Genomic DNA, 25,299 nt, shown 5'->3' on the forward strand with positions numbered 1-25,299 from the left:
CCTTTCCAAACCCAACACTCCTGAGACATTAAGGACGAGTAATAAATTAAGAATAAAACAAGTGCTAAGGCTGATAATTTTTTTTAATTTATTTATTTATGTATTTTTGAGAGAGAGAAAGAGAGTGCATGTGTTCACAATCTTGGGAGGGGCAGAGGGAGAAAGAGAGAGAGAGAGAGACTTCCCAAGTGGGACTCAATCCTACAAACCATGAGATCATGACCTGAGCCGAAATCAAGAGTCTGATGCTTAACTGACTGAGCCACCCAGGTACCCCAAGGCTGATAATTTTTAAATACTTTATCCAAATTTACTTAATAATCTTTTCCAGTCCTTTCCTGAGGGTCATTCAATTGAAGGAGAACATTTGTTCTGGAACTCTCTTAACTTGGGTTTGTGGTCGCCCTAGTTGTTATCAAGTCACATTCCTCTCTTAGATTCCCTTTTAGAACTACACTGGGTTGACCAATGATATAACTAGTGATTTAGAGCCCAGGCCATAGAGTCAGACAGCTGAGGATCAAACCCTGCTCTGCACAAACTCTTACCCAGATGCTTAACTTTAATGCCATAGTTTGCTAAAAGGAATAAAATGAGATCATACATGTAAAGCAGTTAGCTTTGTGACCAACTTACACTGATAAATGAAAATGTGTTAATTATTACTAAGATGCGTTTTAGTTCTGCTTTAATTAGATTTACACTCACATTTAACCCAGTCTATAATAGAGAAGTGTTCCCTAGACATCTGTGGTAGACAGCAGTATTTATCTTTTTAATTTTTAATCTTTTGCAGAGAGGTATTTCCATAAAATATAAGAACTTTAAATTACTAAAAAATTATTTTTAAAAATACAAATAAAAGGGCAGCATTTTTAATTTTACATTCAACAAATACTCTTAAATTGCTACAGAAATTTAAAAATGCTTTTGCTCAATTTCTGTACTTGTTTCATTGCAGACAGGGAATAAATAATTTGTAGCCGGGCACAGGTCCCTGAACCAAACTTTAAGTAGTCCTATGATGGAGACTATGTAATATATTCTGTCATTTACCTTTTGAATGAGATGACCCTATTTCTAAAATGTTCTAAAATATTCCCTGACATTGTCATGATTGGTTTATCTACAACTTCGACTTCACTTGATATTTCTGCTGTAACAAAAGTACCAATCACTAACTGAATCTGTAAAATCCTTAAAATGGAGGATGAGGCAATGCTGATAATCTGACATTGAGATGCCACAAATCTCTGCTTTGATGAAGCCTGTATTTGTCAGACCAAGAAGCTTGCATATCACTGTGTGCATATGTTATCTGTTGACATCATTCACTTAGATCGTCCAGAAAAGATTTTAAAACTTGTAGCAGCACTTTTTCTGGATTTGCTTACATATATTCAGTGTGATTCCCTTCACATAATGCACTGTCGGTTTTACATTTCTCTTTTAGCAAAGTTCAGTACAGTTAGCATATGACCCTACATATGTTGGAGAAGTATACCGTTGGGAAGCTGATGTGTGATAAAACACCAGAACACAGTTGATCTGAGAGCTCAGTTTTTACTCACAACATCATCCACTATGACACCCTCATCCGATTCCAGCCCTTTCCTTGGGAATTTATGACAGCCGTGGACTGTGTTTTTCTGGGGGGATGGTTGGCAACAGATGGCAGCCAACCCAATTTCTGTTTTGTTCAATGTTTCTTTAACTGATCAATGGGGAGAAATGTTGTATACAGGTTGGGCGAAGGGGAGAAGGGATTCATTTTGAGTACCCGTATGTTTTCTTGTTTCTTTTTTTTTTACACTCTCTTAAGAATTTGCTTTCTTTCCCTCTGTACAATAATATAGAGAGATGAGTCACCTCTGTCAATATAATAGCATGTATCACTCATTACTGTTTTCCATCTATATTTTCTTTTGCATGCAGGCATAGATATAAAGATCAGCAGATAAGATACATATTTTCTGTGTTTTAGCTGAAGGATAAAGTAATTATCTGTATCAGTTATCAATCGCCTTTATGACACCATGTACAACCACAAGAGCTGATGTGGCACGTAACTGTTAAGTGCATACAGCTTGTACACGTGGGGGTCAGGTGGAGCTTGGCTAAGCAACTCTGTAGATCTCGGGCAGGACTTGACTGTGTGTCTGGGAATGGGCCAGCCTAGGTTGGAACAGCTGGCTCTACTCCACCGATGTCTCTCCTCAAGCAGGCTAGCCAGGCATGCTGTCATGACTGTGCAGGAGGAGGAGAGACTGTGCAGGAGGTCATCAGACCTCTACTTTCTTCACCTTGACTCACGGTGGGAGGACATGTCAAATTACATGCTAAAGAGCATTGTTCAGGGGAGGGTGAAGCATTTGGGCCATTTTGGCAATTGATTGCATACCTAAAAGAAGAAATACTTTCAGCTAAATTCCATGATAAATGAGTAGGAATAGTTAGATGTATTTATCTTGATGAAAATAAATGTATTTGGGCACGTTACGAAACTCTCCATGATCAATATCTTCCATTCTAAAATGGAGATAATAATGGCACCAATCCTGTAGAATGATAGTGAAGATTAAAATCATTGATTATGTAAAGTGCTTAGCACAGTGCCTGATGCAGAGTATACATAATTTAAGTAAGAGTAAAAGTTGTTAACATTAGTATTATTATCATCATTATTGTGGTAAAGATTTCACTGTTGAGCACTGAAAAATGTGTGAGGATGGTGTACAGTTGGATCCGCAGTTTCTTAAGCATATTTATTTTGTAATTTTTTTGCTAATATTTATAGCACTGATACCATCTGTTCATGTTACAAGCATTATTATTTTAGGGATTTATCCATGTCTATATTCTAGAGAAAACAGATTTAACATTCTAGAACCAGTTGGCATATATTTTTATTTAATCTTAAACTTTCTTACTTTCTTATTTGTTTCCATTTTCTTGCTTTAATAAATGTTATACTAATGTTAAGAAATAGTAGTAAGCTTATGAATAATACCAGTTTAATTGATATTTCCTAAAATTTTCTGATCATTTATTAATTTACTAATGGGAATAGGAACATATTCCAATATTTACCAAGCTCTAATAGTCATACAGATCATCTGGAGTCTTGTTAAAATGCAAATTCTGACTTGGTAGATCTGCAGTGGAGCCCAGGATTTGGCATCTCTGACAAGTTCCCAGGTGAAGAAGTTGCTATTTGGTCCCTGAATAGCAAGCAGATATATATATTCTCCTATGGATAGTTAAAGATTTTATATATGTGTATATATAACATGCGTGAACATACATAAAAGTACATAGTTGTATAAATCAATAGATTAACTAAATCAATTATTTAGTATAATAAACAAATTACATTCTTGCCACAGTTCTAAACAAATATGTCAATAAGTCATAAAAAAGAAAATATTTATTCAATATAATAAGTTAAAAATATATTTAATAAATAAATCAATATGTCTAAAGATAAATCTGTGTTTATATAATAACATCTCTAAATGTCAAATAGTGTCTTTCCTGGCAAAAGAAGAGAAAAGACAGAAAGAAAGAAAGAAAGAAAGAAAGGGTCTTCATTTGCAATTTTTTTCTCTAGAAACTACTTCAGGAAGAGCTTTTGGATGTATAAATATAAGCACTGGAGAGCCTGCTTTATTGGTAACAATATACTTCAAACCACTGGGTCTTACAATCAAATAAAAGCTGTCTCCTAAACACAAATGTAATTATGCTTTATTCTGAAGTACATGCACAAACAATTGACTATTTTTTTTTCTTCCTGTGGGTATTAGTCATTGTCTAATATTATGAATATTTGATTATGTAGAGTTTCAGATAACTACATTAGTCACCTCAGTTGTCTGTTTTTGAGAGTTAACTACAAGTTCTGTCTTATCCCCAGATTCACAACTGTAAACTCTTCTAAAAGGTCAGAATATTCTTTCCTTAAATGTAGTCTTCAGGGTACCCACAGTTTCTTTTTAAAGAGCTGAGTAGCATCAGAACAGTATCATTAATGCAAACCATGGATTTTGAAACCATAGAAGGTGAAGGAGAGCAGGTAGGTCTCTACTGATCTCAGGATAAATTCTAGTATGTGATGTCTCTGAGGAGTAGAAAAGGAAGAAAAAAAACCCTGAGAATTCAGGTCACGTGGATCTTTGGGATTCCTGTATGTAGAAATGTCTATTGTACTGAAAGCTGTGAAGAATAATTAAGTCACTACTTCCCTGGCCATAGTAACAGTGAACATTGGAGTTCTATATATTATATAATTACCCATATAAATATAAATATGCCTATAGTTTACAGCTCAATGTACACTTTACCAATTATTTTGCACTTCTATTATCTTATTTGAGGTTTGCAAGAAACCTTTATGATTTGTTACTGTTCTCCGAGGAAGAACTTGGAGTCTGGCTCCCTCCTTCTCTGTTTAAGTCTGGGGAGAAACACTCCAAAGTTCAGGGTCAGGGTCATTACTGAGATATTGATGAGAGAAGACTGGGCTTTTTGATGACTCTGAAAATATAGAAGTTAACATAATATTAACAGGTATTATTTATTATGCATTGATCATGTGCTATTTGCTAGTGTCTATCTAATATCATTTCTCTACCCTCTCTTTTTAATCTATTTTAGATTTGCCTTACCTTGTAATAGATGCTGTACATTTATCTGGAATGCCTGTTTATATATTTTCCTTTGAAACAGCGGAGGTGGTGGTGATGCTGGTGGTAGGCAAACACTTAGATATTAACCAAATGCAAATTTGCGTTTCTCCTAGTTGATGCAGTGACTGAAGGAATTTGTGAGCTAACTACTTGCGTCTCCTAACCAGAAACCCAAGCTCACAACACACCGTATGGGCTTTTCCAGGGACAAACTCATGAAACTGATTGAAATTGTTTACGCTTGTATATGTGAAAATAGGTAGAATCCAAGTTCAATTTGGCAACACTTAGCTCCTTAGTAATTTGAATTTTAATGAACAACCCCTCCACATTTATCTAGGTTGGGAAGTCCTTAGATCAGAGTTGGTAAAACTTTTTGGCAAATCACCATACAGTAAACGTTGTAGGCTTCGCGGTCCATACAATCTGTCTCAACAATTCACTCCTGAACTTCGGAATGTGGGCTACAAGAGGAGATGGTAGCTGCATTTGTCCCTTGGGCTACAGCTTGCTGGACCACTGACTTACAGCCTCACGGTCACTTTCAGCACTTTGGTTATGGTTTTCCTTAATTATCTGGGTTCGTAGCTCTTCATTAGTTATGAAATACAGAACATAGGCCTTCCCTTCCCTCCACCCTCTTCTTTCATCCAGAACCCAGAAGCCTGCCTTAGTATATGCAAATGGCTTATCGGGGTATTTTCCTAAACAAAGGCATTTCCCTGAGAAGAGGGATTCTGCCCCTACTGTTAAGATAATAAGTGCACCACAGATGGTGCTTTCAATTCAGAACAACCACAGCATAAAAGGAGATAGAAAGTTTTTGTCTAATTGTTCTGTTTTTCTATTCTATGAGTTGACGATTTAGTTTGGCAATGATACAAATTAATATTTAAGCCTCTGCTGGAACTCAACCATTGTTGATGTTGTTATGGTATCGATGGTTCTAAATATAGGCAGGCAAGATAAGAAAAAGACACATCAAACTCCTTATCTGTTTCATTTTGGCAGTTTCGGAGAGTTTCTATTTAAGCTTACATCTAAATAAGCATTCTCATTTTATCACTGCCGGTTTTAGAGCAGTTCACTGGCACAATCATCGTATTACTCAAACGTATAAAAACCATACGATAGGTTAGGGCTGTGCTGCTAAGCCACCTGGGCTCCCTTCTTCATTTAGTGTTTCTGCTCCTCTACATTGGAGGTCTCAAACTACAGGCTCATGGGCCCATCTCTGACCCTGGGTCTATCTGATACTGAAAAACAAAAACAAGAATTAAGAAATAGTTGCTACTATTAAAAGGAAATTGTATCTAGAAACCTGATGTCTTATTTCCTTTGGAAAACCGGGCTTACTAAAGCTCTAAGGTTTCTATTTTCACATGAGAACCGTGTGAGGAACAGCTGTTCTTTTTTATCATTCTTTCCACCACTCTGTCTCTTCAACACTGAGCCTGAGTTGGGGAGCATTTAGCCTCATAATGGTGCCAGGGTTCCAACAGCCAGCTTCACTCTTGTGTCTACCTGGTCAGTAGAGGTACCGAGTTTGTGACCCCTGCTGTCTACATGTCCCCTAGGGATCTCATCAGCAACAATGTCCACCTGTGGGACTATTCACTCCATCTGTCCTCCTAAAGCATGTTGTGGGACTCAGACACAACACTGTGGCCATGTTAATTGCATAGTCGTTATCAAGAGCAGGTATGTTTATGGGTTATGTTTTATTCATTTGGTCAATGCCAGTTTTCCCTTGCAAGGAAATACCTTTTAGAAGGTAGGACCAAGAAAAAGAAAAGGGTTTCTGTCTTCAATAATTTTTAGAACATAGAGCCTTTCTCTGTTTGTCTGGGCTGCAAGGAAGTTCATAACTCAATTTAGCAATGTGTCACAATTCCGGTGCTATTTCTCTTCTTACTTTGTGTGTCTCTGATAATGATATCAACACTGATTATTAAGGTGAACGCACATATATGCATGTACAATCTTCAAGTCCATTTTGCAAGAGACTGGGCTTCAACACATCAGAGTATAAGTGTTACTAATGTCTCAGAACCATCCTCCACACTGACAACAGATATGTGTCTGCAAAATACCAGACTAAATTATTATTCCCTTGCTTATTCAGGAAGGGCTGTCTGCATATCTACCTCTTGCTCATAAGGAATCTAAGTAATTATCAAAGTGTCCAAAACCCTTCACATTTCCCTAATCTACCTTCCTATCCACATATCTGTGAAGTCACTGGCCCACCTCACAGAAGGGGGATGTGGAATGACTTCCTCAGAGTGGCCAGAGGCAAACATTTTATCTAAAAAGACTTAGTGTCAGAGGCACCCGGGTGGCTCATTCGACTCTTGATTTCAGCTCAGGTTATGCTCTCACGGTTCCTGGGTTCAAGTCCCACACTGGGCTCTGTGATTACAGAGCAGAGCCTGATTTGGATCCTCTGTCTCCCTCTCTCTGCCCTCCCCCACTTGTTCGCTCTCTCTCAAAATGAATAAATGTTAAAAATAATTAATTAATTAATTTTTTTAAAGTAAAAAAAGAGAAAGACCTAGTGTCCGAGGTCCTGAAGTATACTCTAAGAACAAATGATTTCTTCCACATCTAGGATCTTCATTCTCTTTCATATATAATTTAGGGTAGAGACCATGTGACACGTTCCTAATTTGCTATTGGTAATGTCCTCTGAGCAGTGGGGATCAGATGGGGATAGGGATTGACTACTCTGTGTAACTACTTTTCCAACACTGGAGGCCCTGGTGTCTCTAGGGAAAGGCCAGTCAGTAATCCTGTCAGTAAGGTGAGCCAGGCTCTGGGCAGAGACTGGCTATCCCAGATGGCAGGTGCCAGTTCCTGTGACCCCGGAGTGGCCTCCCGGGTCAGCTCTTCTCCACCCCCCTCCCAGCTGGTTTTGAGACAGGTTTTAACAGGTAAAACCGGATGCCTTGGCCTGTCTCAATAAAAGGCCAGCGACACACAGAGTCTAATTTGTTTGTCATAGAAGGTGCACATGCAAATAGTATGTTGTATTCATTAGTCTTTTGAGGGCAAGCCAGATTTACAGCATTCCACTTTATTTTTCCCCACCACAAATGTGTGAGCATGCATCCTTTAGTCAGTCCTCCCTCTACAGCATGGCCTGATTAACTCAGAGACTGTCATTTATTAGCAAGAGAACTAATGGGAGGATATTTGGAAAAATAAGATATTGTAGAAGGCCAGAATATTTATTTGGGTGGGATCTCATTCAAACCTGAGCTGGCATCATATAGAAGAAATGAAGACCTACTGAAATTCCTTTGGGAGGGGCTAAGCCCACCTTTTGGCTACTTTCATCTCATCAAATGAATCACCTTTTGGATCTGTTATCTTTGTCATGAAAAACGTCTGCCATTAACAAAACCTGTTCCCCTTGGAAAACTATTAGCTTTCAGTGAATTAAAGTTATGGGGCACTCTGAATTAATTGTATCCTGCAAGGGACACCATTTGATAATTCACACTCTCATGGGAAATATTGAAAGAACCTTTCCACAGGCAGTAATGTCACATTCCTTATTATAGCTGGCATAACTTTAACTCTTACAGGTTTAATTTTTGGTCCCTAAAGGACATGTTTTTCAGAATGCATAAAGAAAACAATGTATAAAAAAAGAAACAAGTTATTTTCTGCAGTCATAAAAATCTATTCAGGTGAAAATTTTTTCAAGTACAGTGATATTTTTTAAAAGGTCAATGACAAGAAACCTCTATTTTGCATCTATATTTCATATATATATATATATATATATATATATATATATATATAGAATAGCACAGTGTTGAACTATTTAAAATAGCCACAAAGACTAGTTAAGTCATTTCTGTGTGTATAACTAGGAAGCTTGAAGTTTTAAATTACTTTTAATAGAAGTCTGTCAGAAATGCCTTTCTTGATTAAAGTTTAGAAGTGCATATGGGGCCCCTGGGTGGCTCAGTTGGTTAAACATCCGACTTCGGCTCAGGTCATGATCTCAGAGTCCTTGGGTTCAAGCCCTGCGTTGGGCTCTGTGCTGACAGCTCAGAGCCTGGAGCCTGTTTTGGATTCTGTGTCTCCCTCTCTCTCTGCCCCTCTTCAGCTCACACACACACACACACTCTCTCTCTCTCTCTCTCTCTCTCTCTCAAAAATAAACTTTTTTAAAAAATTTAAAAAAAAAGAAGTGTGTAAAAGTCATCTATGAATATTTATGTCATTAATGATAATCATATAGTAGGGAGCTTTGGGCTGGTCATTGGTGGAGATCATGGCAGTGAGACTCAGGGCACTTAATTCACTTTACCCTTTCCAGAAAAGCCAGGTGGATTGCAGTCAGGGCAGCTTTTAATGTTTCTCTTCAAAAATTCTAGCTGGGGTGCAGCGCCTGGTCAGCTCATTTGGTTGAGTGTCTGACTTTGGCTCAGGTTGTGATCTTACAGTTCACAAGTTTGAGCCCCGCGTCGGGCTGTGTGCTGACAGTTCAGAGCCTGGAGCCTGCTTCGGATTCTGTGTCTCCCTCTCTCTCTGCCCCTCCCTGACTCGTGCCCTGTCTCTTTCTCTCAAAAATAAATAAACATTTTAAAAATTTTTTTTAAAAATAATAAATCCAGTGGGTCTCCAAAGCATGGAATTAGGTCATTATTTCCAGCTCCCATCTCTATGAGCAGCTGACACAACACCCATCCTCAACTCCCGTGGCTGGCTTGTGTGCCAGCTGATTGTCATGGTTTTCCTTTGAGTTTTGGGTCTGTCTCTTTGTAGGTAAAACATAACACCCTATCATATCAATGATCTAATGCATGGCTAGCAGCTACTAGGGGAGCATATAATTATTCCTATGGAAATAGTGAAAATAGATGAACAAATTCCATAAGTATAAATCTTATTTTTGTTTAGCATATTGTGAGTATTGTGCTTTTTCTGGTTGTACTCTGGCTGAATTGTATACTGTTTCACTGAGACTGTTCTGAGTTTGTGCGTGTCTCCTATTTTCTCGCAAAAGGACATCCATACTCTTGCCTCTGTATATCTTTCCAATAGTAGCAGATTCTTCTCTATTCATTACATATTTAAAAAGTGTGCAAATATTCATTGCATATTTAAAAAGTGTGCAAATACGAGGTGAGGCTGGTCATCTCTGCCCATCTCATTCATCCCCGGCAGACAAATTTCTGGAGGAATAAAGAGAAATTTTGGGGAGGCTTCCATTCCTTCCTCTAACTGTCTTTTCTTCCTCTTGTCTCAACAGGAACTGTTTACCCCTGAATGCAAGTTTAAAGAATCTGTTTTTGAAAACTATTATGTCATCTACTCATCTATGCTGTATAGACAACAGGAATCTGGTAGAGCCTGGTTTTTGGGATTGAATAAGGAAGGACAAGTCATGAAAGGAAACAGAGTAAAGAAAACCAAACCAGCAGCTCATTTTCTACCCAAGCCATTGGAAGGTGAGTGTTCTGTGTACATTATCCTTCTCAGTTTACCACACATTTATTTTCCCCATTGCTAACTCTACATTGGCCGCAAGGAACTTCATGGAATGGTGGAGATTTTCTGTACCTGGATCTGGGTGGTAATCACACAGATATCTACTTTAGCCATGAATCTAAGGTTTGTACACTTTACTGTACATATGTGCGTGTATGATGTATATATATACACATACACATAGATCATAAACATAGATATAAAGATTTATGGGGTTTATAAAAATATATGCATATATACGTACATATATACATACACAATTGTTTTGAAAATTATGGAATACCAGTATTTGCCCATTTTGATGGTATTTAGCTGAAAGTAATCACATACTTGTGAATTATTGTAATTACAGAAAATGAAGGGTTAATCACTTGGCCTTGAGAGAGTGTTGATATCACAGATCTCCCTTCCAACTATGAAATTGTTTAGTAAACTTTGGTACCACCTTCTTATATATTCACTTGAAAACAATGAAGCCTTGGCATTTACTTTGATCAGATTCACAGAGAGCAGACCACAAAGTGTTGATAATTAATCAGAAGCATCTGCGCCTTTCTCATTAAGGATTCTGCCAAAAGTTCCATTTACCTTATCTACATAATTTTTGAGAACTACAAAAAAAATTGACATGGAGGCATTTCAAAAGCGTTGTCTATTCAAATACTTTTGCTTACCTTTGACAAAAAAGCAGATCTACAGTAACTAAATAAACACTTTCATCTAACTTAGTTTGATTTTCCTTTTGTTTTTTTGTTCCCAGAAGAAAGGTTTAGCCATCAAGAGAAAATGTACACTGGTTTTTTATAATCCATATTCCTTATATAGGAATGAGATAATTTGGAATATTAAAGGTTAATTATTAATTATCTGTGAATGCATAATTCAGCTTTCAGTTCGCCTAAGTTTGGAAAACCACTCTTACTGGTTAATACCATCTGTATGATTTCATCAATAATGGCTTACTGTCCTCTTAACTCAATTTGCCTACAGAAAAAGCCATTGAAACCTAACTGGTTAGCCACCATGGCCCATCTAGGAAAGGAAGAATTATGCCAGAATCTGAAATAGGAGTGAATTATTCTCATTATATGATAGATCATAAGGCAATTAGAGTAGAAATAAGAAATGAGAGAGTTTGGCTATTCTTCCAGAGTAACACCTCTATGATTTGGCCTTATGTTTGTTGATGAATTTTGAGACCATCAGACTCACCAATATTCAAATGCAAGTGAAAAATTAAAAAACTAAGTCCGTAGCAGTTCTAGAAAAATCTTGGTTTATTTGCCATCTCGCTTTGTCTCTTTATATTAACTTTCGTGTTGAATATGAACAGATGAGAATTAACCAAATTTCTAAAATCTTATCTTTTAGCTACATAAATGTAATGAAAATCAAAAGGGACTTTATGTCTCTTAACTGAAGCAAAATCTGGAGACCTGCTATTTTTGTATATCTAGCAGGAAATATCGGAGACTGAGATGAGGTGTAATAATATCACTTGGTATTTGAATCATACACTGAAGAGTTGAGTGTGTGTGTGTGTGTGTGTGTGCGTGTGTGTGTGTTGTGCATTTATGTATTTTTCAGGCAAAGAGGAACAGTATTTTCAAATAATTAGCAGACAGAGGTACTCTAAGAACAATTAAGGGGGTATTAATTATAATGACAGAGGTTATCACGTAGTGTAAGTTATAGAGGAGAATTAATTTCAAAACCCCTACAGGATGTAAATTATATGATTGGAAATGTTTATGGCAAATTAGGTACTTGATTAATTATCGATGCTCTGGGGCATTCCTATCTCTTACACAACTTCACCACATAGACAATCAAGGTTAATGCTTTGCTGCTATTGTCTCCTAATTGAATTAGTAGTGAGAGAGGAGAAATCGGACAGTGCTTCAAGGATATGGATTAATCCCTTTTACTACCTTGCCAAGTCATTTCAGGCAGGTCTGGTGTACACATGCACTTTCAAATGTGTGTGCTGCTGAAAATCCACATGCTGCATTGATGCAAAAGAGGTTGTACCACCTTGAGCATGGAGAACGCATATGGTGGTCCATCCTGACCAAACATAGAGTCTCTTCATAAAATATCAGACCCTTTCCAAAGCCTAAAAAGCAGGTTAGACAGCTCTAATTCCTGAGTATTTCTGATAGCAGATGATTTTAACTCAGCTAATTTCCCCCAAGCATCAGTCCCCCTGAAATGTCCTTCTGCAGGATTCCCTAGAACTATTTTCCAAAAACCCACATGAACTGCTGTGATTAACTGAGCCACTGGACACTATTCAAGCAATTGCTCAGGACTTACTCGGGCATCCTTCCCACATGCACTCTTGCCATTCTGTGCTTCTGCCTTATATGACATCAATTATTAGGTTTTTAATAACATATCAGAATGAGACATAAAAATACAAAATGCCCCACACATGCCTTCAGATTTTTAAGGGTCTCTTTCCATGATGGTGGGAGAGGAAATCTAAAGAATGATCTCCCACAGTCCCTGGTGTAAGGAAAGTGAGTTATTATTGCTTTGGATAGCTTTTGAAGTTGACGCGAGTGTGATTATGTTGCTTTTGAACCACTTGAGTGGAAAATAACGTGATGATCTAGAGGGTAAATACCAGGACTCGAAAAGATGAATGGGAGTGAGGGGTTTCAGTGTTGACAACAGGGTGCAGTGGAAGGGAAGTGTGAGTCTTCCTGACTGGACAAAGAGAACCAGGTTTGTGCCCCCCCCTAAAGGAGATATGCAGATATGTTATCTAAGTGCTTGCCATTGGTGTGTGTGTGTGTGTGTGTGTGTGTGTACTTTATATCTGAGCCCCACAAAGAGGCCACTGCTCCTATTTAAACCCTCTCTCCTAGACAAAAACCCACACTCACTCAAGTGCACATATTAGTTACACAAGCTGGAGAATGTGGAGGAAGTACTGTCTTCCGTCCCCTCTACGAGGGGTTGCATTACTTCCGGTGTGTCAGGCCTGGCCACTCTTGAGCCTAACCGCCCTAATGTCTCCTTTCCTCCCTTCTTCACGCCCCGCCGCCCATCCCCAGTTGCCATGTACCGAGAACCATCTTTGCACGACGTGGGAGAAACGGTCCCGAAGGCCGGGGTGACGCCAAGTAAAAGCACAAGTGCGTCGGCAATAATGAATGGAGGCAAACCAGTCAACAAAAGTAAGACAACATAGCCAGATCCTCACAGGTGTTGTGACTTACTCGTCCTGAGCACAGTTGAGTGATTTATCCTTGCCAGACATTCCTGCTCCCGAGGCTGAGGAGCGGCCGGAAGTAAGCCAATGCTTGCTCTTTGCTGTCTCGAACTTCTTGATTGCAAGTGGATAAATCTTCAACCTGTTGCACCCCCAGAACAAGAAGACACCTGGACAACCAGCTCAACTCAGACCATGGAATGCCCTACCAGATATGGAATGCCTTTTTAATATCTTTTCTGTGACTGTGACACTTCATGTGAATGACATACTTCACAAGTACACTCGATACCTTGCCTGCTGACAGCTACCCATAATCCTTTTTGAGTCCTGTTTCAGCGAAATCCATGTGTTTAAGTTCAATTTTGTAGCACACAAATACTATTGAGTAATTTCTAGTTAGACGCTGTAAACCTGTGCTATTATGGATTTCTCTTCCCCCCGTTTTTACAGGGCTGCCCGCTCCACTGTCCGTGACCTTTTGCGGGGATTGTATTCCTCTAAATCTTAAATGTTGCAGTTGGCTTAGTTCGGAGAGCGATCAGGGAATCAGGAAGCCTTCTCAACCTATTAGTACAAATTGCATCTATAAAGATTAAGAGTGTTGTCTCCGGCTCCCACTCTCAATTAAACACACATATATGCTCTGTCCAGTAGCAGATACTGTGCTCCTCTGGTCGGCGTGGCCGGGGTGAGAAATGGGTCAAACACAGTCCAGGGGAAGCTCTCTAAAGATATGTGTTTGACACCCCCCTATAGTTCCTTTGTGTGTGTGTGTGTTTTATACATATCACAAGCTTACTGGTTAATGGTAACATTTGCCTTGCCCAGCGAGCAAGACCCACTGGTTTTTGAGAAAGTGGGTCCAAAGAACTCTGTAGGCCTTGTAGGCCTGATTAAGGTTCATTTTTTCATCTACTAATCCTCATTATTTGGGAAAAAAAAAGAAAAAAAAGAAAATTCAATAATTACAACCTACAAGAATTGCGCTACCTAAATCCATTTCAGATATAATCCTACCTGTTTTTAATGAACCGAACTGAATGCCATCCCCAGTTTTGGCTGCGTTCCACTCATACTCAGCAGAGCATGGGCAAGGCGGCTGTTGTGTTCTTTTTCTGCAGCAGCAATGCAAACGTTAGTTATAAATTAGACTTTAATATTTTTGGTGTTTAATGACAAGTTTTTAAAACTGGACATATTATTAGGAAAAAATATTTTTTTTAGCTCAGCATGCTGAGTCAGGTACTGTGTATTTCGCCACTCCAAACCTGTAACTCAGCTTCTTGGGGCCCCAGTTGCCCAGTGGCTGGGGTAGAGGTGCCTTGCCATGATCTCAGAATGCAGTCTGTTGAACTATTCTGGATAAAATTCAAGGCAAACCAACACGTTCACACATCAGGTTTTCGGTCCATTCAGTTGATTTGCATTTGTTTTATCTTGCTTTCTTAATTTCCTTTTGCATAATTCTGAGCTTAGGGAAGACAACTGCTAAGAAAGGCCATGAATATAGTTGACGGCACAAGGAAGAAACCAAGCAAAACGTTCGGTATTGGATATAAAGAGTTTCAAAATGTTTGATACGAAACTGTTTGGAAATATATTTGTTAGCTCTGTGTATACTTAATAAAATTCAATGTTTTCTCCTCCGAAGAGTTAACTGAGACCAAACTGAACCTCATTTATAGAAAACTCTATGTGGGATTATGTACTGGCCTCTTGTTATTATTTCCACGTGGAAGGCTGACCCAGTCGCCATTTCCCCCCATCTGCACTGTATTTTCTTGGAAATTATTTTGTCACTGCTTTCCTAAGTCTCCATGACAGCCCTTGCCCGGCATTTAAAAATTTTGGCCTGCTTAGCTGATTAAAGATTTAGTATAAATTTAACTGTTTATGCCTTACTTCATTTTCATATTGGATTTCATTTTAATAAATAAAAAGTTAGCATAACGTTTGGGTAGATTTATTGTCAATAATGCTAAAGTACGAACATAACAAAATCATTCCTTTGACCATTCTTGATTTCCTGTTACACCATCTTAAGGCCTATCATTTTCAACAGGATGAGTTAAAATATGTTAGATGAGTTTCATGAACCAACTATTTAGGGAAGACATATATTCTATAATATGTGGCAAACTATGAATTATTTAACTTGACATTCCAATTAGATGGGCTTATACACACCGCTCGCCCCAACTCTCTCTCTCTCTCTCTCTCACACACACACACACACACACACACACACACACACCAAACAACCCCACCTATTTGTTTTTGGTAATCAGCCCTACTTGCTGGTTTTTTCCCACTGCAAGCCTGTTAATTGGTTAAAATTAAGACAAGATTTATTTTTGTAAATGACTGAGACTTATGTAAATGTGCATCTCTGTTTTGTTTTTTATATGAGTTGTCTCTAAGGGCATTTATCCCTATGAATGGATGTCAAATACTTTCTTCTAATATATGTTTAGACATATTGCAGACGGGTCCTTGTTATTTGTAAATTAGACCGTTTCCTCTGTGTCTGGTCTCACCTGTTGAATGGGACAAGGACAGCACTGGTGAACTGCATGTAGTAGGACCTACGTATCAAGAACTGTGGTATGTATTATTCAATTTACATACAAAGAGTTTGTCTGCATTGTACAGTTTCTGTGTTTAATACCATTTGTTGTATTCACACATACAACATACTGAATAAAATATTGATATGAAGGCATATTACAAAACATCAAACAACTTTATGTAACAAAATGGCATCGCTTCACCCACAAATATAGAGAAATATCATGTAAATAAGTTGGTACACTCAATTTCCCCCTTTACCATGCCAAAGAAAATTTTAGCTCTTTGATGATACCTCTCTTGCTATTTTTCTGGGATAAGACTCCACCAGTTTTCCCCTCAAAAATTAAGTTTGCTGTTATTAAGTAAGTGCAGTCTGTCATTATCAATGTTCTGTATAGTAAATCCGATGGAATTCATTTGTATCTACAGACTGTGTGTTTTGTACCTCCATGTACATATGTCAATTGCATCGAGTCTCTAATGTCACATTCCTTTTGCATGCATATCTGGTAGGGGAGGGTTATTTCTACTGATCTGTTATGGTAGCTGATGGCTTCACCCATCCCTCAGCAATGCTCGGGAATGTTCATTGTTTTGATATTCCAGGCGACACCGGTTTTATTTTAAGTTTGCTTTCTACAATGTTTTGCTACAACTTTACTTGGAAAAACTGCAGAAGCAATGCAGGTGGTGCACCCTGTGTAAAGAGTAAAATGGGACCGAGCAACATGTCCTTACAAATCCTGCAGATGTTAGAGATCCTTGCTCTAAATGTGTGCTCCCCGGAGGGTTTTGGGGTAGGAGGTGGCGTTAGGAGCTCCACATGGGGCCTGCAAGACTCCTGCTGCAGTCCTTCTCATTACCTCCTGGGGAATCCTTCTCGTTATTTACCTCCTGGAGAGTGAGCAGAGGGAGTAGTTTTAGCACACCTGCCCAGTTGCTCAATTAATGCCTAAAGCATTAAAACAGTCAGATGTTTTCGAGATGACCAATGTTAGATTTGGTTTTCTTTTACAAACCAAACCCAAACAAACAACGAAAACTTCTTGTTCCTTAAGTTAGAACGTGCGTATCGCTTCACTTAAGGTTTTAGTCCTAATATTACAGAGAGAACTAATGCTTCAGGGAGAGATTGACTAAGAGTTCCGTTTTAGAAAGAAAGAAAATAATTGAAAACTATTTCCAATTTTATTTCAGAACAAGACTATTTCCAGGGAAAGCAATTGGCTAAATGCCGATATACCAACATCCGGATGAGAACTGTATCGCTTTGGAGAAAAATACAATTCCCAGCTTAAGTTTCTTAGCTTACAAGGGGGTTACACAGGGCCCGTGGACCCTTGGATACTGAGTAGGGCTTCAAAGTTTTGACAGGGAGTCTGCAAACAAAGGCTGAGTTGTGATTTGTTTTGATTTGTTCTCAGTTTTCTGTATCATTTGGTCTAATCCCGATGTTTGCTGGCAGAGATTGTGTTTGTATTTGACGTGGTGGAGGCCGTTCCTTTCAAGGTGCTGCAGGCATTTGGATTAGCTGAAGGGTGCAGGGAGAAAATGGGGTAAAATGTCCTCTTGGGTCTTAGGACCCAATTCGAATTATATTGAAAAGTCCTTGGGGAAGAATTCCTCGGTGATGGTTTGCCAACAAGCATGGTGCGTGCCAACAGCAGCAGCAAACGTGTCCTGTCACATCCCTTCCCAACTGACGTTAATCTCCCTGTCACAGGAACTCGAACAAGCCGAAGAGATTCGCACATTTCCCCTTTCACCCGTTACAAGTTGGTTCCTGCCCTGCCTTTGTTTGAAAGAGGGAGTTTTTATCTTAGTAACGGGATTGAAAGTCAAAATACAAAATCACATTGAAGAAGGGTAGGATTTACGTCTTTACATGTAACTATATTTTATTTTTTCCAATTTAAACATGTAAATTAAATAACTTCTTAATATATCTATTGATGTTTGCATTGCTAGAGTCAAAATCACATACACACATATGAAATATAGCAGACAGAAAGAAGTAAAAAGAAAATATTTCTGTTTTAAAAGAAAAATATTCCTTAGAGATTAGGTACCATGTGACTTAGGCTATCACTCAGTTTTGGTTCAATAATTTGTAGCTAAATGAACCCGGAATATAGCTGACTGTATTTTCAGCCTTGTCAAAAAATTTGGACAAATCACATTTCAATCTTCATAGTATAATAATTTCTCCATATTGAAACCTTTTCTCAAAAAAAAAAAAACAAAAAAAAAAAAACCATACATGCTGAGGACATTTTCCTTACATGAAAACATAAAAATTGAAGCCCTTTCATTTTAGTTGTTAATACAAAGGGATAACAAACAGAGGGAGTTAGGAGAAAACTAAGATGCACCCAGGAATACAGGATAAGACAAAGGGAATGAATTAAGGGCATCTCCAGTAGAACATGGCTGGCAAACTACTTACTGCTCAGCTGGGAGCCACATCCAGCATGCGGTCTGTTTTTGTATGGCCCAGGAGCTCAGAATGAGTGTTCCGTTTTTCCTTTTATAGTTCTAAAGTGTTAAAAACAAACAAACAGAGAAGAACACGCAACAGAGAGGTCAGTGGCCCACAGAATCTAAAGTATTGACTAACTGGTCCTTTATGGAAAGCAGAGTTCTGCAGTGTGCGTGATGTAGTGAATTCTGATGATTGCACATCGTCCGGTCATCAAAACTGCTACTGAATAATTACAATATGTTTGTTTGAGGCTAAAAATGATTAGAGAGAGAGGAGGAAAGAATATCATCTATATGATTTCTGAACTGCTTATATTTCCCTCGTTTTACAAAACTGATATATCAACGGACATACTCAATAATAGAGATACAACTAATATGGTTGCACTTCCATCATCTCAGGATAGAGATAACAATTTTATAAATCTATTAAAGTATGAGAACACTATTAGTACTATCAAAGTCAGCATCAGACAAATTTTCTCTTAAATAACTTTCAATATTAAATTTTTAAGTAACTCGGCAAATGCATATTTTCCTTATTTTTTGGTGATTTGACTTAATAAAGTCCAAGCCATGACTCTAGGATATTTACATCATCAAGTAAAATTTCCAAGTAAAAATTTTCATCTTAAACAATGCGGAAATGATTTTGTTACATTACTCTAGGATTTTACAAAATATAATTCACATTTAGAAAAAAAGTGGGTTTTTTTAGCTCCAAATAATTAAAGGTTGCCTAAACTAATGTGTGTAAGTAGATTTAACTGTAAATATGTAAGGGAAGTCCTAATTATTGTACATTTTCATAATTCAATGTGAATTTCATACAGAGCAAAATTTCACCATTAAGAAAATAAACATTTTGTTCCTATCGCTGAGTGAATATTTGTAATTTCTACTTAAGACATTTCTAGATTTTTTTTTTTTATCCTCTGAGCTTTGAGACTGGTGCCATTTGATCACAGTATCTCTTCTTGACTTCTTTGCATGATGCTTTTTCAGTAAATAATGTATGCTTAGAAATAAGAATATTTTAAGGGAAATGAATGCATATTTCAGGCCCATCCTATGTCCAATTAGATATTCTTTCTAAAAGGCAAGTTACCATGACGCAATTTAAAATAGTGAGAAATCAAATTCCTTTTACACCTAACCCCTCCCTGCCCAGTTTACAAAATGATCTAGTAACAGAAGGTGCCCCTGAATACCAATTCATTTTGTTGTTGTTGTTGTTAATCATCAGTAGGTAAATATATATTGACACAGATTGTAAGCAACTTAACGTCACTATTTATTAAAAATGTTAAATTGTACACTTTTCATACTTCCTTCATAAGGGAATCTTCTTTTGTGAATTTAAAGTGAGACCAGACGCATGACTTACTGGCTAAACCTGACCAGTCTTCTTCTTTAAAAAGCACTGGTGATCCAGCCTTTAGCACCCCCGACACTAGCCCTTGTGCCCGTTTGTCTTTACTGATTCCAAATGGAAATGCTGAGTGATAAGGAATCTGAAAAAATATGATGGATGGATTTATGTGAGGATATATCTTTTCCTTCGATTCAAATGTGTTTTTTTTCGTGACCACTTTTTTTGTGGCCTTTCTAACCACCATGTAATTCAGTGTTTCTCAACTCTGGCACTATTGACATTTGGAGTCAGAGAACTTTTTGTCATGGGGCTGTCCTGTGCCCCGTGGGATGTTCGTAGAAGCATCTGTGTCCTCCATGCACTAGAGGCCGGTAGCATGCCCTGCCAGCCCACCCAGTGTGACAATCGAAATTATCTGCAGACGTCACCAAATGTTTTCTGGGGTGGCAAAGTCACCCTTGTTGAGAACCACAGGTGTAAATTCTGGAGGAAAAATTCTTTCTGGCCTTACTTACATCAGATTTTTGCCTAACTTGTTTTTTAATGGGTGCCCAGCCTTCACTCAGGCATTCAGAAATAGAAAAACATGCAATAGTCTATTTGACCTGTCCTAGTGGTGATTATACATGGTTTCCTTTGCGTTTATGTGTCCTAATGGCCTACAAACATAAGAATGCAGTCCTGTCCCACGGGGTCATTAAGGATAGTCTGTGCCGAGCCAGATCTCACACGCATTTCCATTCCATCCGCGCCAGCATTCACAACTTCCACAGCTACATATTCCATTCCCTGCAATAAAATACGGGGGGGGGGGGGGGGTCATCATCATGACCGAAAGGCACCAAGTTCGAGTATGTTACTATAAACCATGCACCAAGTTCAAGTATGTTACTATAAACCATAACCGTTCCTAACCAAAACCATTTCATTCATCCTCTGCAGATTTTACTGCATGGCCATGTTGCTATTAACTTATTAAACAGCTATGGGACCTCTGATCCTTCAAACGATTAACAGCACCTACTTGGTAGCACCAACTATGCAGTATCCATTCAGCAGTGACCATCTTGTATCACTCCAGCTGAACTTTCTCTACGTCCCCACTTCGCCTTTAACTTATCTAGCACACGTGTCTAACCATCTATCAGGACTTGGTAATTGGGACAGCAGTATCTACCACACACACAGCCACGGGCAGCACCGTGGGGTGGGGGGCCGTTTGTCTTTCTCACAAACCGGGAGTGCGGAGCAAACCAAGCAGGTCACACTGCACCTGTGCAAATGAGGCCGTCGTGCTTGTCACAGTCCCTGTCGTCACAGTCACAGAGCTCTCCAGAAATGTACCACTCTTCAGCAGAGCAGATGCACTTCCCACAGTGGCAAGAACCTGAAATCACAAAGGGCATCATCACTAAGGGTTTCTGACTAGAATAGAACATCGGCAACACACGGACAACGGGCTTCTAATAACCCACCTTCCAAAGGTAAAAGTTTATCGAAGAGCCTGTTGCTCAGAGGGGAGCTTTACTTACCGTCATTCATAAAGGTCATCTGGGAAAGGCTTCATTATGGATCTAGACAGTTGCAATTAGCCTTGAGCAAATGTTCCATGGCCCGGGCTGGTTGAAATGTCAATAAGAGCAGAATGTGCTGATTCTTAGAGATGGCCTTCCGAAAAGGTGTTCAAAAATACATGATTTTTTCCCTCTTTTATTCTTTTTTCCCCCCTTAATTGAATCATGTTTTAAAAGTGTCTGCTCTTCAAAGGAACTGAATGGTAAGGTCCATTAAATAAGGATGCATTTTATAATTAAAAGTACCACTAAATTATTGTGCTGCTCCTTTTGGATTTTTGCCTGCATGCTTTTCTTAGGGTGGCTCGTAAAAGTGCTGCATAGGGTGGCTCATAAAAGTGCTCAAAACGTACACACGCTCACTTGTGTTCATGTGACTTATCGGATCTCACCCTCGGGGCCTCCTGCCATGGTCGAGGAGACATACGATCCTCCCAAAATGTTCATCTCCTCCGAGGCTCTGGGTCTAACCAACTTTCTCATTACTTCACCCATTTCCCCTTTGTCCTTCCTCCCTAATGAAAAACATCCTCTTCTGTTATTAAAACTATTTTGACCTACTGGAAAACAATTTTATGAACGGTTATTTAAAAGAAAAGAATATACATGAATTAAATGATGTCACAAAGAGAAGAAAGCTCTCTTGGTCTACACGTCTTTACACAACAGGCTAAAAAACCCTCACACGGCAAAATTACTTACATAGCAGCAGTAGAGAACTTTAAAATTAAAACAGAAGCACATATAAAAAGGACCTCCCCTTTTCTTCTGTTTCCTTGGATTGGTTTTTCTTTCCCAGTGTGATTTCCTTTTACTAAATGAAGGGTATCACTAAATTTTTCAGATCAAAAATCACTTTAGGAAAATGTGAAGGAGAAGAAGTATTTTGACATGTTTAACAAAATTCCATATTGCTCAGTTCAAAACGTACTGGGACCAATCACGAATTAGTGCCTCCGTGAAACATTAGTGATTGCAAAATGAGTTAGCAAGCTGGAGGGTAAAGTGGTTACAGAAAATAATTTGCATTTGTCACAGATATCATCAAAGGATTTGTATAAACGCGTCCCAGGCCTTAGGCACTTTGTGATATTTCACGTGGAAACTGGCATATGCATTTAGCTACAAGAATCCCCAATGGCCAAATTAAATGTGTGACATTCCTTGTCACACTTCTCAAGGTAAGGGAGTAGTCAGAATTAGTGATACGCTGACAACTGTGTTTACACTGATTAACTTCTTGCCTAACCACAGCATGATTTCATTTAGTCTAGACTGTTTTCCTGAGGGTCTGGGTTGATCTACACAGTCTTCAGTACAATTCAGACAACTGTCACTTCTGATGAGTGACTGGCAGGCTGCTGCCAGTCACTGAGCCTGCTGGTCCGTCTGTGAGGGAGGGTGGCTCCTTCCTGGTCATGTCAAGGTACAGTGTTTCCTTTAGAAATTTATTTATCTTCATTTTAAAGACTTTTTTTCAATTTTCTTAGGCACAGAAATGTTCAACATTCAACTGCTCATTTAGCACATGGTTAGCGATCTATCTGCAACAAAGAAAACTTGGGGCATGCCATTGACTTTTCATTGAAATTTCTTCAGAAGGCACCATATTTAGTGCCTTACTTCCACGAGTAGAGGAAGCTCAATTATTTGAAGAATTTGACTGTTTTTAGTTGTTTCTAAAATAGTACCTCCTTTGCATTGCAAAATTATTTCTACAAAGCAGCAGAAGCAAATGACTTTGTATATCCGTGATATTCATGTATCACACCTAGTATATCTTTTTTTTTTTTTTTTTGGTCACAATTCATGAGAAGATCTCACATTTCATTTTCAAACTTTTCCCTTGATTCTGGAACTCTTCTAATTACTGCTATAGCTGCTGAAATACTTAGCTTCCAGCCATATCAAAGTATTTTCCTAACTGGAAAGCTCAGCTAAAGTCAATATAGTAGACATTGATAGATTGTTTGACAAGTAAATTTCAGTCCCCAACGTCTACTAGTTACTGAAATACTTAGAATGAAAAATGGGCATTGATTTCTGTGTGTTCTCTGAAAAATAGCTTTTCTCAGTCAGCATCATCCCCAGCTGTGCTGTTCCTTCCCGTTTGTCAATTCTCAGTGCAACTTAGAGGCTGGAAATTCTTCTATGGCTGGTGAGACTAGGCATAACCTAGCATGTAATAATAAATACACAGTGGGATAGTTATCAGGACCTCTTATAGCCTTTGCTGTGGAGTGCTCTGGCTGGTTTCACCAATAGCTAGAGGTCAAATTGCCTGTCTTTGCAAAGGGAAAAACTTAGGGAGAAGATTCTGTCAGACAGACATAGGCCACCTGACTGTCAAGAGGTGATCAAGTGTTGAGCTCAGCTGGCCAGCACCCACTCACACCCATGAGACCAGTCCAGCCACAGGGTGCAGCCGGCCCATTTTGGTAGGACTCTCAGGTAGTTACCTCAGGACCACAACATCACTAACCCACTTATTTTCCTTCTCCGTGTAAGGCCCCCAAGAAAATTCCAATCTCCCTTCTGTGCTTCTTACTGGCTTCCATTCCTGGGTAACCAGCCACATTTTCTCATTTGTCTTCATAACATCCTTAGGACTTAAGAAGGAGAAGGAAATCAAATTCTTCTGCCTTCTTCAAAGATGAGAAAATGGAAGTACAGGAAGGAGAAGAGGATTTCTCATGACCACATGGCCCAGAAACAATAGTTATCCCAAGATTTCAATCTGATTCGGTCTTTTTTTGTACCCATCTACCTATCTATCCGTAATGCCTCTCACAGGAAAAACTTTCATGTCATTTCATGAAAATAAGTTGTGTGTTCTCGGCTCTGACGAGACAGCCACATTGGGTGAGGCAACCAGCCCAAGGTGGGTTTTGAAGTGCCACTGGTACCCTTTCCCTTTCCTGGTGGTGGAGGATGAGCAGGGGTGGGGTAGATGGTGGGACAGGTGGGTGGGCGTGAGCACCGTGGACTTCCAGGGCTGATGTGGGACTCAGTGTGTACCCCTGGAGAGCTCGAGGAGACAGTCAATGATCTGCAATTACACTCATTGTCACACAACAGCATCTTTAAGGGTACTACAGGCGACAGCCTGTATCTAGCTTGAAGTTATGAACATAAAAAGGTTACTGTGTACTCTTGGATCCAAATAAATAAATCCCCAAAGAGCCTATGAATTATGTCACATATTCTGCAAAGGTGGCTAAACTCAGGGGAGACCTGGCTCTAAGCTCATCCCTCGGTCATTCACAGAAACAACTTGAGTCTAAGGGCAAGGCACCTTTGTTAGCTGCCCCATTAATAAAGTTGGATTTTCTTTTCCATTCATCAAGCCTGACAAAATGCTGCAACCAGACATCCCCGCAGGCAGTTTTCACTATTGTACTAACTACTCCATCTGTTATGAAGGTCACAACGATGTATCTTGTTTTAAATTTTTCTATGGAGTGATTTATTGTCTTGGCTATCAATTTGTAAAGAAATAAACGCTATTTCTTCATCGTCTCCGGGGGTGACAACTTTATTCACAGCTCACGGGAAGCGCACGTTCTGGACTTGTCTTTCTGGTGGACACACCCGGCTGGCTCTGGGCTGTGAGCTGGCAGCCTTGTGACCTCAGGCTTACCCGGTGCCTCTGTCCCATCATAAGCGGACAAAAAGAAGGGCTCCAATTTCCTCTGTGATAATCAGGGTGAGGGGGTTTCATTTACAAATTTGAGAAAAAGTACATACACTTCTGGTAAGTCCATGAGATTGAGAAATACATGGCCCTAGTCAAGTACCTTGGAACAGCCTTCTCATTTTCGCCACCATGTTAGAAGGCTGTTATGTTAGTCTATCTCCTGCACTACTTCTCCTGTGGTT

General features: G+C 38.9%; 2 protein-coding genes across 5 annotated transcripts in view; one reads left to right on the forward strand and one right to left on the reverse strand.

Annotated features, from left to right (window-relative positions):
- Positions 1-19,345, forward strand: part of FGF14 (fibroblast growth factor 14) — a 616,830-nt gene extending 597,485 nt beyond the window's left edge. For all 4 annotated transcript variants that reach the window (XM_053890405.1, XM_019443953.2, XM_019443950.2 and 1 more), the window contains 2 exons: positions 9,958-10,156; positions 13,259-19,345. In XM_053890405.1, the coding sequence (XP_053746380.1) occupies positions 9,958-10,156; positions 13,259-13,395 (336 nt within the window). In that variant the 3' untranslated portion in view covers positions 13,396-19,345. The remainder of the gene's footprint in view (positions 1-9,957; positions 10,157-13,258) is intronic.
- Positions 19,346-19,741: 396 nt separating this feature from the next.
- The window catches only part of ITGBL1 (integrin subunit beta like 1), a 206,168-nt gene continuing 200,610 nt past the window's right edge, over positions 19,742-25,299 (reverse strand). The window contains exons 10-11 of the mRNA XM_019443947.2: positions 21,120-21,233; positions 19,742-20,635 (exon numbers count right to left, since the gene is read on the reverse strand). Coding sequence (XP_019299492.1) covers positions 20,544-20,635; positions 21,120-21,233 — 206 coding nt within the window. The 3' untranslated portion in view covers positions 19,742-20,543. The remainder of the gene's footprint in view (positions 20,636-21,119; positions 21,234-25,299) is intronic.

This window comes from Panthera pardus, unplaced genomic scaffold (genome assembly GCF_024362965.1).
Source record: "Panthera pardus isolate Hobbes unplaced genomic scaffold, ASM2436296v1 HiC_scaffold_1, whole genome shotgun sequence".
NCBI classification, from domain to species: domain Eukaryota; kingdom Metazoa; phylum Chordata; class Mammalia; order Carnivora; family Felidae; genus Panthera; species Panthera pardus.